Below are 17,724 nucleotides of genomic sequence, written 5' to 3' on the forward strand. Positions count from 1 at the left end.
AAAAATAAAACTTGGATAAATCAGGTAAAAGGTGTGATGATAAAAATTTTGTATTGTAATGAGTTAAATATAAGAAAAAATTGAAATGAAGATTTTAGGCCTCTTTGGCTTGGAGCTAAAATGTTGGAGAAATGTTGTGTTTTTAAAATAAGATAATTATTATGAAGTGTGAATTTCAACTAATTACATATAACACGATTTTTTTCTCATTCATTCCTAGAAGAAAACCTCATTTAATTTATATTACATTTTATTTACTCTAAACCTCATATTTTTATTTTTAATACTACATAATAATATTACCAGGATAATATAAAAATATTACCGCCCAAATAAATATAAGGGTTCACCAGACATTGTCCAAGATTCCTGTAACATCAACATTAAGAATTATAAATATAACCTTTTAAAGGAAACGTATTTATATTTTACTTATGTACCTCAATTATTTCCTAAATATCGGCTATAATTTTTCGAAAAGTTAAATTGTTCCCTGACTTGACATATTATATTTGATCAGAGCTTAAAACATTAATATAAAACTTCTTCAAATTGTAATTAAAAAATGTAGCTATTTACTCCAAATAAACAAACCAAACAAGATTTAAATGAACTTTAAGTTTTTGAAACTGTTTATGGTAAAGATGTAACTAAGTAATTCAATTAGTCGGACTTAACACGATGAATTAATTCCAAGTACTATGTAGCAGTTAAGCCCCTAATCACAAACTTTGTTGGCTTAAACTTGTATTGTACTACTAAGCTCCTTTCAATGGATCGAAGAGAAACCAATAAAGCTGTAATTAGCAAAGGGAAAATTATAAGATTCTTGTAGAAGCTGTGGAAGTCTATTGGGTTCAAGAAACAGTAAAATAATTATTGAATCAATATCTAGTTGTTATTTTGTGAATATTGACTATAGATGTAAAGGTTTTTGTTTTCTTTGTGATGAAAAATATTTGAGCTAATAGCTCGAAGAAATAAAACTTAGCCCAACGTATTAGGTACATTTAAAAAATTTATGAAAAAAAAATGTAAAAATTTGGAAGGTATTACTGATATATGAGAAAATGTGTCTATTGTTGAATTAATAAATATTATGAATTCATGCAATATCACTTCTATGATTGAGAAAAATAATTTCAGAAACTTTTTCTAGCGTTTTTCAGAAAACATTATATCTATTATAAAGTAATAAATAAAGACGAATAAGAATTACAAAACATTATATCCATGATTTCAGTTTATGCCTGAATCAATAATGACGCTGAGAATTCCAAATTATTAATTAAAATTTCATATATCCATTGCTTTCAATATCATTACTAAAGGACTATTTAACGAGTATTGTAGTATGAATTTACAATACTATTCAATGGATTTAGCACATTCATCGGCGAATTATTTATAATTCTAGAAGTTTAGATTCTGTAATTAATGGCAAAGAGTCCCTTTTTTTGGGACATCTTTTAAAATGACAGTTTAAATTACCAGAGCTTTGTTTCATAGTGTACACTTATAATGTTAGTTCATATAATACTTTTTGTTCCTTGATGGGGACAACTATTAGTGCAATTGGAGTCAGAAATCAAAAAATAATAAGTCACAATTGTACAAGTAAGGGAAATTGTACCAAATACAAATAACAAGACTATTAATATTGCTTTCCACCTTATTATGAACCAGAGCCCAGTTAGCTAATTAATTTGTACAATCCAACAGAATTGAACGCTAAATTTATCATTGTATCTATCTGTAATCTATAAAAATATTTATTTTTTATGATGAGCTAGCTAAATAAGGAAACGTGATTAATGAGTAGAATATTTTTAATCAAAAAATATATCTCCAAAATTCCTGATAATTTAATTCTTCTTTTCAAATTTAGGACTTATTTACGTAATTCTTATTCGTCTTTATTTATTACTTTATAATAGATATAATGTTTTCTGAAAAACGCTAGAAAAAGTTTCTGAAATTATTTCTAGTTTTTTTCAGAAAACATTATATCTATTATAAAGTAATAAATAAAGACGAATAAGAATTACAAAACATTATATCCATGATTTCAGTTTATGCCTGAATCAATAATGACGCTGAGAATTCCAAATTCTGTAAATTCACCAATGTTATTAAAATTTAAAAGCGTTTGGCAGGTTCTTTCAGGAAGAGAGGGATTATACAACAGGTTGTCACCCTATTCTAACCAGAGTGGGAAGGTCGAGTTTTCATTATGTGTGCTCACCACGAAATAAATTCAACCTACACAGGCTGGAATCGAACTAAGGTGACGCCTTAAGATAGTCACACACTTTAATTCTGGGATTGCACCTTGTCATTCTGCATCCGTACGAATCCAGCCCTTTTTATTTATTTATTTTTTTCAATAAACAAAAGATAGAGGACCTTTTAGACTCGCCACTCACTGTCCATTCCACGATGGGAACCTCCCACAACATCTATGGCCATTCATTGGAGTCTCACCGGATCTTTCTAACAATAGCGCATCTCCTGTTCCCTTGTCAGCGAATGTGTAGCTGTTCTACTCGAAAAAAGTAGTGCCTGTAAGATTCACAAATGTTCAAATACATTTGGCACGCTAAGGTTAATTAAGATTAAACCTCAAAATATTGTACTTACAATAAGTTACAAGTTGTATTACAAACCAAATTATTCTGTGACGAATTTATACTATACCAGAATGATTGTAAAGAAATCGAATTTATTTTCCCATTTCCAACCGATTTGGAGCAAAATTAAATTGAACCCTTTTATATTGGAAATAAAATATAATAAGTCCTAAATTTGAAAAGAAGAATTAAATTATCAGGAATTTTCGGAGATATATTTTTTGATTAAAAATATGAATAAATATTTTTAATTCTACTCATTAATCACGTTTCCTTATTTAGCTAGCTCATCATAAAAAATAAATATTTTTATAGATTACAGATAGATACAATGATAAATTTAGCGTTCAATTCTGTTGGATTGTACAAATTAATTAGCTAACTGGGCTCTGGTTCATAATAAGGTGGAAAGCAATACTAATAGTCTTGTTATTTGTATTTGGTACAATTTCCCTTACTTGTACAATTGTGACTTATTATTTTTTGATTTCTGACTCCAATTGCACTAATAGTTGTCCCCATCATGGAACAAAAAGTATTATATGAACTAACATTATAAGTCTACACTATGAAACAAAGCTCTGGTAATTTAAACTGTCATTTTAAAAGATGTCCCAAAAAAAGGGACTCTTTGCCAAAAATGGCGGAATCTGTAAGTGTTCTCGAGATTAAATCTCTCAGTAAAACTCATGGCACCTTAGAGTGACAATAACCAACATGAATGTTTAGAGGTTTCTTATAGTTTATGTAGTAACCTCATTTGGTAAAGATTAAAATTTAATTGCAAGTAAAATTACATTCTTTTTGGGGGGAGGGGAGAGAGAGAAATTTAATTGGTATTTTTTTAATAATAAATTATTTCTGGATTTTCATTTTAGGAAGTCTGGTAAGTAAATTTCAATAATTTTTTTTAGGTTAAAAACTTCCAATTTGAATATAATTTAGAATAAAATATATTCAAATTAGAAGTTTTAACCTAAAAAAAGAATATGGTATATAATAAATTAAAATGTAAAAGAAATGAAAACTTAAAATTTAAGTGAATGATAATTTTAGTTTAAAACCGCTAGTTTAGAATGTTAATAACAACGATTTTTTTTTTTCAAAGTACAAGAAAGACTTGAAAGATACGTAAATAACCACTTCACACACACTAAGATAAAACAAGCAAAAAGTAAATTTAATTTAAAAAACTACATTGTATAGGAAATAAAAAATACATCTCAAGCTTAATACATCCGATGAAACTTACAAATTCTATAGAAGAAAATTACTAGTTAAAATCTACTTTCGTGAAATAATGTATCCAGTAGTATTAAGAATAAATGTATAGGAAAAAAATGAGTAAGAACCGCTTTAAAAAAAAATTTGTTTAACACTTTGAAACAAGTACTTCTTCTGACGTCGGCAGTGTGGTAGGACTTTCCTGTTTCAGGGGGCAATGTTCTAACCTTCCCATGATGGCTGCTCCATATCGAGAGGTGGCTTTCAGCAGAAAGCAGCAGCCCTTTTTACGACCCCTCAGATATAAATACCCACACCGACTATTATGTTAGGTTAATGTTAATAATGTATATTATTAATTACTAGTTTGAAAGCCTATTAGACGATGATTACAGCCATCGAGACTTTTAAAGGATCCAATTAAAGACCAATGAATAAAATCTCCAGCTCTTGGAATATGATGGATGGAGAATATGACGGAAATGGAATTCTGAGGTAGATCGCCATAAAGAATATAATTAGTCAGGCCATAATGTCACTGAGGTCTTATATTTTATGAAAAGTTTTATGGAAGTGATTTTTTTCATTAATGCTTAAATATCTACTACTAAATGGCGGGAGAGCGAGTGAAAGGAGACAGAAAGAAAAATTGAGCCCCCAAAAGGTACTTCTCTACCAAATTAAATTGTCGACCTTCTAACTGAATTTAATGGGGCAATAGAGGTGTTCAAATCATTAAAAAAGGCGAAGAAAATATTTTAACATAACTAAATTTTTATTGAGATTCATGATGATCCATGAGCATTTATAGTGTATTTTTATCTATAATAAAACCCTAAAGTCCGAATTTCATACCATCTGAGCCTAAAAGGGATGCTAGAAACTCTCAAATGTAAAAGGGGGAGAGGAGATATATAAATAACAGATATCTCTGAAAAAACAAAACAACCAATATCTTGTTTTATGATTTCTGAAACGGATATAAAAACAGTGCCTCATTGTTTGTCCTTGCAAACCCTATATTATTCCATCCATCCAACGTACTTTAATATATAAAAGCCACCTACCGAAAGAGCAAGTGGACCATAATCTATACAGATGATTCAACTGAGAAAGCTATTAATCACAGGGTTCATTTCCACTAATTACAGAGCCGAGCAGGACTCAACAAGAATCTTACTGGATCTTAGAAGGAGTCAGAAATCCGGAATAGTATTCCTACTTACCCCCAACTTAGTTGTACCCAAACTTGAAGAAGAAGAAGAATGTCTTCACAACCTTCCAATGACTTTCAATATATTGCAAAAGTATTCTTTTCAGAGAAAATACGAAAAAATTAGTTAATCCTGCAATATGTAATGTAGGTAAGTTGGATCTACAGCGATATGTCAACGGAAACATTACTATTGAAAATAATTCAGTATCATTTATTTATCATATTTTTATTTATTTCTAACAAAAATATTAATATCATTTTGATGTCTACGGTCTTCACTGGTCAATTGAGAAATGTCATAAATCATATTCCAAACAAATTAGTGTGATAGAAGTCAAATATACTTTGCTTTTGAAGGAGAGTAGGATTCTGCCGCCCTCTTGAAATATTCCAATTATATTTTTGTATCACCCCAAAATTTCTATAAATTTAATAACACGTTATGCATTTTAGAATAGTAACTTATAAAATTATCGGTTATTCAGTCCCATTTAAAGCGAATATTTAGGAGGAATAGGATCAAAGCCACAGTAAGTTTTCAATATAATATGTATATTATTTATTTGTTCCAGAGTAGATGACTATAATTAAACCACAAATTGGTTTGACTCTTTACTTTCAACCTAGTTTATTTACTATCCCTCAGGCCATTACCAAGGATATAACCTAAAATTTGGATGTTATTAACTTGTAATTCACTCACACATAACTCTAATAATTCTTCAAACATATCTAATAATTTATTCTTCGTATTTTAATTAGAATTAGTTTTTTCATTAGAGAAAGTTTGCTAATAACCTAATAAAGTTTCATTTAAACAATATTTTCGTTTTTACATTGTTTTTCTTTTCTTATCCTCCAATTTCATTTACAGAATAAAGTGTACGTATCTTTTTTTCTGAGCTTACAGCTTTTATTTTCAAGCAATTACCCCCAAATCGTCGGCTTACAAGTGAAACACATTATGTCAGGATTTTCTAGTTTTGAGTAAGTCAGTCTAAAATGTTTAAAATATGAAGCTCCAAGAAGTTTATTAATATAATATTAATAAATAATACAATTTGCTTATATAAAGTAAAATTACTATTTCCATAACATTAAAAGTTTTTAATCATCAAAAATCACAATCTCACAAGATCGTAATACAAAAAAAAGGCTATCATCCCCGGCCGGACACGCCTCACTAAGAACCCTTGGGAGCGACGAAACTATCTCACTCTTAAAATATATTTGTTTAATACGGGAAGAGGAGACTTTAAGGAAAGAGGCGTGTAAGTGAAATGTACTTCAAAACTTCTTTTTTCGACTTAATGTATTTCACTTGTAAACCAACGAAATATACAAAGATGTTTCATAAAATCAGTCCACAACTATCATACATTTTGTATAGTTAAAATATCTAAAGGTTTTTTATTTTACTTTTATCTATTATTTAGATCCGATATTTAACTTAATTTAATTTAATACCAGTGTTTTTTAACTATAAGTGGAATGTGTTCCGATTTTTAATTTTTAATTACAGAATCTAAACTTCTAGAATTATAAATAATTCGCCGATGAATGTGCTAAATCCATTGAATAGTATTGTAAATTCATACTACAATACTCGTTAAATAGTGCTTTAGTAATGATATTGAAAGCACTGGTTATATGAAATTTTAATTAATACTTTCAATGTAATTATTGCAAAAAAACATTTGAATGGTTTTCTGAGAAGTTATACCCAACAAAATAAATTTCCAATAAAACATTAGAGTCAATAAACTTACTTATTCATTACACCATTTATTTATCATGCGTACTTTTGATTTTTTGTACTGAACATCCTCTTTGTACACTATTAATAATTTTAATTCTTCTGTAGGCGTTGAAGTTTATCAGCGTAAATCGCATGTTTAGCTTCTTACACAACGATTATAATGATGGGCGCGCTGTCGGATATATCTAAAGCCAATATCTCATAAATTTTAAATTTTATTAATGTTAGTGGAGGGGTAGGGGTCAGGATCATTGGCCTAGTTAATAATTACGTACCTATATGCTGCAAAAGTTTCTTTTTTTTTCTTACATCGTAGTAGATGTATTATTATGATAATGAGATACCTTATCATGATAAATTATCCTTTTCCTGGATCTGTTTTAGATAAATTAGAAGAATGATTTAAGTGTCTGTGCTCGATTTATCATCCTAACGTGAAGCAAGGACTTATTTTAAGTTGTGTTATATCATTTCGTACCTCGTTGATAAACCACGCCTCTTTTCAGTTCTATTCTCTAATATTTATTTTTATAAATATGTCAAATATTGCGTTTTATCTTCTTAAAGAAATCATTTCTTCTTATCAATTTTTAATTTATTTTAAACCAACAAAATAGAATGGTGATCTTTAATGAACCTTGCAAATCAGTCACATGAATGTATTGGTGATAAAGACTTTTTCTAAGATAGCAATTTTAAAAATAAACAAATATTTTCTGAAGTTATTTCAAAAGCTCTACAATATATAAAATACAATATAAAATTACAATCTACATTTGTTATAGTTATGGTCTATCTGATTATAAAAAAGATAATATTAAAAAAAATCCTTAATTTTTCGAACTAATTATTTTTATCAATATGGCAATGATTTCCGAAACTTATATAATTTAGATTAATGGTTTTTCAAGAAAATCTAGATTGTACAGAAACATGTTATATTTTAGAACAAAAATTTAAATAAAAAATATTATGTACAACAACTATAGGATTAATTTGATACAAATAATCATCATAAGATAAAGTTATTTTTTAAAATTCTTTAAGTCCTTTTTTTCGCTATCAATAATGTTTACTCCTCATTTACTTCTAAAACTGCAAATGTTAGATAAAATATACTTCTGAATTTTACATAAAAAGGATTGTATTTGGAATGCTAGTAACTCTATTCCGAAAGTTTTTTTGTTATTCTTAAAATCGTCTTGTCTTTTTGAAATTAAAACCACTAGTTCCAACCCCTGAATGGAAAAGATGACAAATTAAAACTTCATCTGTTCGGAATTTAATAATTAGTTTTTAAAATGAAATATCTAGCGTGTCTGTTGAGTTTTATGGAAATCAAACTTTCTACTTCTTGCTACTGTGATTGTGAATCTAGAAAGGAAAATTCGCGATTTTATTTTGTATAAAACGTGAACAACTATCAAAAATTTAAAAAATACTTGAATTTTCTACAATATCTCTTATAATTTTTTCTATACATCTTCAATGGTAGTTTAGCTTTGAAGCCGTTTTTCATTATCGAAGAAGGCTATTTAACAGTATGGCCTTCACATGCTGTTAAATAGGGGGTTAGTAAGATAAAGTAAAGATCTATAAATCATCATGTTTCCTTTGCTTAATAAATTTATAAAGCATCAGGAGATTAAACTTTTCACTAATTTTAAATGTTTTTCCTCACAATTAGACCACATTTAATTAAAAGGAACCGAACCTTAAATTTGTAAAATTAAAGTTAATAGTGTATAATTGATCTTACAATACTGGTGTATTCTGCATGTCCTGCAAAGAACTTTCGTACTTCACACCTATTTCCAGTTTATATTTCACTGTCGATTACCTAAGACAGATGAAACATAATAATCGTTAAAAATATAGAATAAAATAATCATTTTAAAAACAAAAAAATACTAAACACTATAAAAAATCCTATCTATTATCTTAATTTAACAGAATATCAATATCAGAATAAAAAGAACACGACTATATAACTGTAATTTCACATTATTTAGAGCTTGTACACCATGTGCTTTAAAGACTCGTGTACCAGTTTTCATCAGAAGAGATAATTAGCCTTTGCGTTTGCTACGGAGACTCTTTCCTAAGATTCTTCAAATGGGTGGGGATATACAATAAAAAGGAGGGATCGCTTTGGCATCCTCAGTACTCTCTTGCCTGCACAACATGGGAAGTATGAGATACTACATGGGAATTTAGTTTGTGATAGGTACTCGAAACACGTTAGAGGATGGTGCTATAAAATAAAAATTAAAAAATAGTAAGCAATTTTATTTATTTTCCCTTTTAATTTATTTAATAAACATTTTCAGCCATCATCATTTGAAACGGCAAATAAAATAATGAATGTGTAGAGAAATAAATATGCATTATTTTTTTTATTTGGATTATTTATTAAATTGTGAAAATTGTAGAATAAAAAATGTTAAATCAACAGTAAAACGCATGTTAAATAATTCTGTTTTTAAATAAAAGAGGTTGCCAATGCTACAGACAGTAAACTATAACAAACATTGTATGTACATGTAAGGTCAGGGTCTAAATTCAGAAACCTAAAAAAATATTAATTTTAGAGGAGGAAGTTCGTTTGTCCTTCTAAGATCCACGAAAATCATGAAACCAAGATTCTCCCAACAAGTACAGGATATACTGTCATTTTTTTTTCTTTTGGATTAATATTTAATGAAATATCTTTATTATGATATTACAGTAGGTCCTCATGATATTTTCATTATTATTTAAATAAAAATCTAAGAAAACTTGATGTATATACCTAAAACAATAAGACGAAATACATAAATAGAAAAAAATATAAACAAAATAAGAGCTATGAAAAAATAAAATATAGTGAAATAAATGGATACACAGAATAAAATAAATTACGTACTATAAAGTGAAAAAAAAAGTAAATGAACTAAAAATACTCTTAGAAGTATTTACAAAGCTATAGTGATCATAGCACATTTTTCTTAAAACTATGTCAAACATAAAAATATATTCTATGTTTTATAGTAACTACTAGTATTGTTTCATTAGTTCACTTATTTATGTATATTATATATAATACAAAACTTAAAATAAGTAATAAGAGATAAGAAGAAAGTAAAATAAATGGATATTTAAAATTAAATGAGAAATGTAACATAGTAAAAATATTGCTTGGTGCAAAAACAAAACTTGAAGGATGAATATTGTTATAAATGAAACAAGATAAAAAAAAAGATCAATAAATAAAAATATCAACTATCTAAAAATTATTTTATACATACACACCGTTGTTTTGCTTTAATAGTTGGCCAACTGACAAAAAACAAAGTTTTGATTTTATGTATATTTGGACGTATTCCAAAGATAGCAACTTAGACTGGGATTACTTTCTCTTCCGAGGTCATCCAACTGACTATTCCAAAGCTATTAGAGTTGTGAGTTGTCACAAGTAAACCATACGGTACAATCTGTGGAATACGACATCAAATAAAAAAAAAAAAAATTGTGAATTAGAAGTTGGTTCTATTATTATAGCAAAATGGTGATATATATTAATTCTACAATGGAAATATTACTGACTTTTCTGAGGGCCCGCTGAACTATTCCGAGCTATACATTACTTTTCTAGTTTATATTTTTCATCTGCTCCAAAAAAAAAAATACTCAAAGACGAGTTTTATCTCAACAATGGAATATCAGGTGGTGTAGCCGCTTCGTATTCAGTCATCCCTCTGATGTCAATGGAAAATATTTGGTAGGAAAAGCCCAAGTCTTAATTGGTGAGGGGTTGGGCCGTGGAGGGGAGTTGGCTAGGCTATATAGGGCAGCCCGGACAGCGGGACCGCCAGTCCTAGCACAGCATCCCACGGCAGAGATGGAAGCAGTCACAGCCAATCTTATTTACTACGGCATGGTAATCCTACATTAAATATTGTATATTTATTACAAACTTAGGGGATACTAAGCTGTTCGAAACATATTTACAAAAATAAAAATATATAATTTTTCGAACCATATCTGTCATCTACATTTCTAGAGAAAATACCTGCGTTTTATATAACATCTACTTTTTAAACGATTTAATACAATCGGAAAATCATATAAAATCTGAATAGTTAAAAAAAAATCATTCTCATCTTGAAAAATACAAGATTCAACTAACAAAACATCCTTTTTCTGTATATTTAATTAATAATTGATTTTAATGAAAAACTAGATAAAAAAAGAGTTCTCATTAAATAATTTGCTTCATTTTAATGTAATTTTACATGAAGTTAAAGGATAAATCACTGAAAAATCAATAAAATTCGTCTGCAAAAAAACTACCTTATTGTAATATCAAATGTTAAAAATTAAAATCTTTGTTATGTTTATTAGAATTGTTTATAAACATTTACATATTTTTTCATTGATTACTGGGCAAAGTTAGTTTCCATTATCATATTAATATGTTACACTTAGGGATAAACAATATTTTAAGCATAAACAGAGCAGGAGAAGATATATTAATAAATGATAACAAAACGGTACAAAGAACAATAATAGGTCTCAATGAACTTTAGGTCAGTTAAAGTCATGAACCTGTCCATTACCATTAATTTTAAATTAAAAAGCAATTTGACTTATTATGTATGAAGAAATGACAGTTTTTTTTTAATTTTATAAGATATTGTTTAAATTAAATTACGTATTTCAGGAACAGATGAAATATATGTTAATGTTTAAAGTGTAGGGTTCTGAAGTTGGGGTAATGATTTCCTCGAAATATCAGTATTTAAATTGTGAGAAAATATAATTATATATAAATGGAAGTTATCTTTTCCTGTCAATTGAAATTAAAAATTACGTCTCATGAAGTATGCCATACTAAAATCTGTAATTATCAAAATTTATAAAAACTGCAGTCATCAACATGAGTAAGCTTTAAATTAAAAATAAAATGAATTATTAATATTTAGTTGCGTGCTAAAATCGGCAGCATCATTAACAAATACATGTTCAGTTGTAAGCTTTTCCAACCTCGAACACAATTAAATAAGTCAACTACTGTAATCATCTCTACATGTCTATTAATGCTTTATGTTAAATAACATTACAAATTTGTATATTAAATTATTAGTCATGTCATATGAGTTCTATGAAATCCTATATAGATTGTTTATAAAACGTTTTATCAACATTTTAATATAAAACTATTCTTAAACTATATAAATCACGACTAGGAATATTTTCACCCAATATCCTTATAGTGAAAACATTAATCTCTGTATTTATGATGAATTTTTGAGGTATATTAAATGTTGCATTTACTTTAGGATCTGTTACATGCAATTTTCTATTTTTGTTTGTTTGTTTTCTATTATTTAAGACAAGCAATAATTTGTTAAAAAGATTTTTTTTTACCTTTAAAAAGCAAAAATGTATTTTTTTTTTAATCGATTTCTTTCGAAACAGAATAGTTTATATTTTGCTTAAACCAATTTATAAATATTTACTAAAACTTTAAATTAAAAATCTTTAAATATTTAATAAAATCTATTTATGTACAGTGTAAAACAAAAAACATCAATTAAAAGAGGTAGAAGCGATTAGTGTAAAATAATTTTTGTATTATTTATTTATGAATGAGTGGTATATCTATTCTTGAATAGTATTGTGTCAATACAAGTAAATGTTTTAATATCTCTACACCTGGATTAGGTCAAATGCTTTTCCAACCAATAACACAATTTAAATAAAAACTGAAGCTTCTTATACAGTGTTATTTAAATACAAACCATTAATACTAATACAAAATACAAGATTTTTCAAAGGAATTAATAAATATACCTCACCGGGTTTAAATACTTTCTTCAGAAACGTAACTTCTACTGTACGTTAGTAGATATGTAAATAAGTTACTAATTACATAAATTTGTTATATGATTTATCAATGAGAGCACCATGTATAACATATGTTTATTACTATATTAAATAAATGTTTTTCCAAAAACTGACTCTCAGAACTCAGGAGACTGCACTTTTTGCCTAATGAAAATAAAATTTTATTTCTCTTTAAAAAAAAAATACATTTAAACATTAGGTTGGAAATTTAATTTATGACCAAAAATTGATTTTAAAGCAATATTTCGAGTAAATGATCATATGAATATATGAGGTACCGACGGAACATTTTCCAAAAATTTGGGATTAGATACTTCGGGTGGAAGAGAATAAATAGTACCTACAGTTTATGGATTTTTTTCTTGAATATCCGAATATAATTTTGAAAATAATCAAACGCTTTTTTATTTTTAAAATCGTTAAACCAATGTGCCTAATTAAACAAAAAATGTTTTATTATGGAAAATTACTTTTGACAAATATTTTACCAGTTCATAAAAACTAATAAAAATATCTCATTTAATTTTATCCTTGTTCCCGAAATCAACTATTTTCACATTTTAGTTTATAGAACTGACCTCAATCAATAAGCATATATTTTTTTGTTTACTTCAATTCTGATTCCTAATGCAAACAAAATTACGAAGGTAACACGACAGTTAAAATGTCTCAAATATAAATAAATAATATAATTTATTGTTCCGTATGGTTTTGCATTTTCGACGACCTCTATCTACCCAGCTTGGACAAGTTTCCATAGAAACTCGAGCAGTTATTCTCGCCACTTGATCTTCTCAGGCTTCCCAAGGGACCTGCCTCCAACTACGTTCACATAATATGATAAAATTTATAATTATATTTATATCGGTATTGCATCCTAAGTGAAGATAAGGAAGCTTTGTATTAATGGAAGATAAGAAAAAAAATGTACCTGTATCTGTCTAAAGTCAAATTTGTACTTGAGTCGAATTAATCTACCGAAACGTTATTGTAATTTTGATGATATTTCCATGGGATTGTGTGAATTATTATCTAGATGAACCAATATTAATTTCATCTATTACTTTCTCTTATACATGCGTAAACGTATTTTCCTTTATGTTTCGAAAGCGGACGGGCCGTTTTTGATATGAGATGGGAATTTCTCTAAACGTGGTCTAGTGAAAATTGTATCGAATTTCAAAGACTACTTAGCCGTAGGAATAACTGCTTATTCATGATATGCTTAAAGTTTAAGAACGGCTCGTCCCGTAGATTTTATTCTTAAACGATAAATCATCAACCTCGAAATATATATAATTACCTACCAAATAGAAATATTCAGAAAATGCAATTTTCACAAAATAAAATAAAATATTATACATATACATACCAAGAGGTAGCTATACTGACCGATGTACTAACTAGACCTTTATTTATTATATTTTATAATATTTCATAATTAAAACAGTACTCTGCTTTTAACTGTCACTAGATTTAATAGCAAATAAACTTTCGAATTTATTTCATCTATTAAAAAGCATAATGTTTATTTATTATAATGGGCAAATAAATTCGCTTAATTAAATGTTCAGGAATTAAATGGTAAACTGTAAATTTTATAATTAAGCTTCCATTTCTTTCATACCTCTAAATTAGTAAAGTAATTGTCTTGTAACTTCAAGAAATGTAACAATATGAATATAACACTGATAATAGAGCCAATTGAATTTTTTAAGTATACTAATTAAAATACATGAAATAAGTCCAATAAAATATCTGTTGAAAATTGCTTATTATTAGTTTAATATGAGCACGGCTATAAATTATAAGTTATAAATTTATTGATAAAATATCCTAGATATTGAATAAAATGTCCTAGAATGGTCATCTAATTATTTTTATAATGAGAGTTTAAGTCGTAGGATTTGTTCCAATGTCGTTATTGAACAGAAAATAAGCCCACATATTTTAAGCCGGTATTTCATGCCCTAATCACTGTATTCCTCTAAACTCTCAAAAACGGACATACACCACTTTTATTTCAACCGCACTATCATGGATTGAAATAAATAAAAAGTAAGCTCCTTTAATCTTAAATGAAGTATAAATTAAAAAAAAAAACTTGAAATGTATCAGAGATTCCGAATTAAAACTCTGATTTACGTAGTTATCATAATTCAAAAGATAATAAAAATAGAAACAATAAATGTTTAATAGATCTTATCTGCAGTAAAACTTTATAGACTGTAAACATACATCACGAAATTCAATTTGCAGTACGCTTGATTTATGTTACCTTATATTGGTTATCTGTTGTTTATACCTACCTTACCCAAGATTCTTAAGATAGTGGCATTTCAAAACACAGCTAACAATGAATACATTAACAAGTCGATGCAACCGGACATAAATACATACTAAGTGACTACGTAACCTTGGCAAACTCAGTGCAGGTCTAATAAGTCAACAATTGCTTAGCTATATTACTTTTATCTGACCAAGGTCAGTGTTTTTTTTAATGGTAATAATAGAAACGGATATGCAATATGCAAGGAGGAAACAATAAAAACATTCCGTTCGCATTGCAAATTATAATAACTCATTTGCCTCTCATCAAACAATGATGTTTTTACCGAGAAGGATCTCTCTTTTCCATTGTGAAACGTTAGTGCCGTATTTCCTTCGGAACACCTTAGTAAAGGTCTCCTTCAAATAAATAACTTTAGCTTCCCTGAATAAAATTTTCGTTTCATAAACGCTATTATTTATATTTATAGGAAATTCTTAGAGATTTTGTCAAAGCAGCATAAGTTCGCGCTTGAATCCTTTTTTTTTTATACAAGTTCATAAACAGAGCCAAGAACACTTATGTAGAATTTTTCTAAAATATCCTAATTGTGATATGTAATTCTGTATCCATCTATGGCATACAACCATTATGTCAACGAAATAATGAAGTTTGAAGTCGTTTATTTTAGTTCAGAAATATATTAAAGTATGTTTTAAGAGTTTGTAGTATTATAGACTCAAGAATTGAGAGAAACAGTGACTAAGACCCATAAAGAACTCTTTCTACATTAAATGAGGGATGTGTCTTAATATCTATATTGCTCGCATAGCAATGTAAATATTTATGAGAATGACCCTTCAGCTAGCTTCAGTGAGGGTTCTTCGTTAGTAGGTAGCTTTGACGTTAAGACTAATATTATAAACAATTCATCCTTTCTTTTTTGTCTTGTTTTCTCAATTAATTATCATAATACAAAAGATAATAAAAATATAAATGATTAATATTTTATAGATAAATACTTAACGGTATTTTGTTGGGTGAATTTGTCGGACCCCACCAATGTTTTTCCATTAACGTCGCCTTTTTATTTAGGTACTGATTGGACCATTTCCTAAACCGTAATCCTCTGCAAAAGTAATCGGCTGTAGTGGAAATCCAAATTGCGCCAAGATAATTTTTAAAATAGTTTGCTATACTTTCAAAGCATTATAGTAATTTATTATTAAATAACTACAAAGTCAAATAATCCATATTGTTATTGTAATATATATTTTTAATTTATAATATAAACATTATATAATAATAAACCCATGGTTAATATATTAATATACTCATGGTTACAAAATTATACTACAATAAATTTTATATTGAAACAAAAAATAAAATCGATTGCTAATAGCTCATTTCATAATCTCAATTATTTATTAACATCATTAATATTAATATACAGAATCGCTCTTATGAGTATCCATACAAATTTCTCTGGTAGTAAAAAGATTTATTTTTGACATAAACATTACTGAATGTTCAGAAGATCACTGAGTCTTAGTCAAACATAATCTAGGTATTTTAGGGTTTCTCTAGGTGAGAATAACAAATGTAAATTTTATTTCCACCAAGAATAGAAATTTTTAATAAAAGGTTAGGAATGCAATCGTGGTAAATCGGCCTGTTTCGGTTTTACCGTTTGAATCGAATGTAATTATTTTTCGTACGTCCTTTTGTATCCTTTACTTATTAGAATCCTACCAGTGACACAGAATCCTATCCAAAATAGAAATTCCAAATTAAAACCAGTAACTACTGTTCTTATATTTAAAACAGTTCTCAGGTCACTGCTGATATATGGCTGAGAAGTCTGGCATTACAGAGCATCCATTACAGAAAGAATTACAATATTTTCAAAAGAAAATCCTAAAAATCGCATTGGATGCTCCTTGGTTCATAAGAAATAGCCAATTGCACCGGAAAGTACAAAAGGAGTCGATACAGGATTACATCAAAAAACATTTCATAAAGTTCCATTCCCACTTACCAGTTAAAGGAGTAGTGACCTACTCCCAACTTGGGAAACCCAACCTCAACCCGAAGACTGAAGCCCAGGCTGCTACAGAACATTCAGTTATAAATTCGATATTTATTAATTCTATTATTCACACCACTTATATTTTATTTATTAATATTATTTTTTTTCTCTCTTCGTCTTTATTTCAAATTAACTTTTTTTTACTATTAGAAGGCAATTGTTTGTTTTATTAGGTCTACGAATGTCGTTATTTTGATTATTAATTCCACTTTTCTCTTTTATTAATAAGCATTATGTTTATCTATTTATAGTAACTTATTTCCATTTAATTACAACGTTGTATTTAGTGAGGGGTGTCTTTTTCACGAGACTATAAACCCCCAAAATCGATTGTTAAAAAAAAAAAAAAAAATGTAACGGTTATATCAACCATGTAAGGCCCAACAGGCCGATTTGATATTAAATAAATAAATTAAAATAATTTATTTATTTATCAAATTCTTCAATATTTCGTATTCATCCATTGTTTATTAATGCTAAAATGGGAACTGTTTAATGTTTCAAATAAGCAAAATTAAAGGAACTTCAGAATATTTTATTTTTTTAAATCCGTCATTTAAACCCTGTCAGACTATTTCGATGAGGATAGAACCTAGCTGATATTAAATGTCATTTAAATGCACATTGGCAAGCCGAGTTCAATCAAAA

At 27.8% G+C, this 17,724-nt stretch overlaps 1 protein-coding gene and 1 long non-coding RNA gene across 4 annotated transcripts in view; one reads left to right on the forward strand and one right to left on the reverse strand.

Annotated features, from left to right (window-relative positions):
- The window catches only part of LOC106690290 (arylalkylamine N-acetyltransferase 1), a 135,489-nt gene that overhangs the window by 75,292 nt on the left and 42,473 nt on the right, over positions 1-17,724 (forward strand). Inside the window, exon 1 of one of the 3 annotated variants that reach the window (XM_014435663.2) lies at positions 10,652-10,748. The exons of the other annotated variants lie outside the window; for them this stretch is intronic. Coding sequence (XP_014291149.1) covers positions 10,710-10,748 — 39 coding nt within the window. The 5' untranslated portion in view covers positions 10,652-10,709. Of the gene's footprint in view, positions 1-10,651; positions 10,749-17,724 lie in introns of those variants that run through there. 3 annotated transcript variants of the gene reach the window in all.
- On the reverse strand, positions 303-10,274 carry LOC136796444 (uncharacterized). Its single transcript, XR_010844168.1, has 3 exons — positions 10,121-10,274; positions 8,589-8,669; positions 303-369 (listed from the first exon to the last, which is right to left on the reverse strand). It is a non-coding gene; the product is annotated as an uncharacterized lncRNA (long non-coding RNA).

Source organism: Halyomorpha halys, unplaced genomic scaffold (assembly GCF_000696795.3).
Source record: "Halyomorpha halys isolate HHAL.00 unplaced genomic scaffold, Hhal_1.1 Scaffold1644.1, whole genome shotgun sequence".
Taxonomy (NCBI): Eukaryota; Metazoa; Arthropoda; class Insecta; order Hemiptera; family Pentatomidae; genus Halyomorpha; species Halyomorpha halys.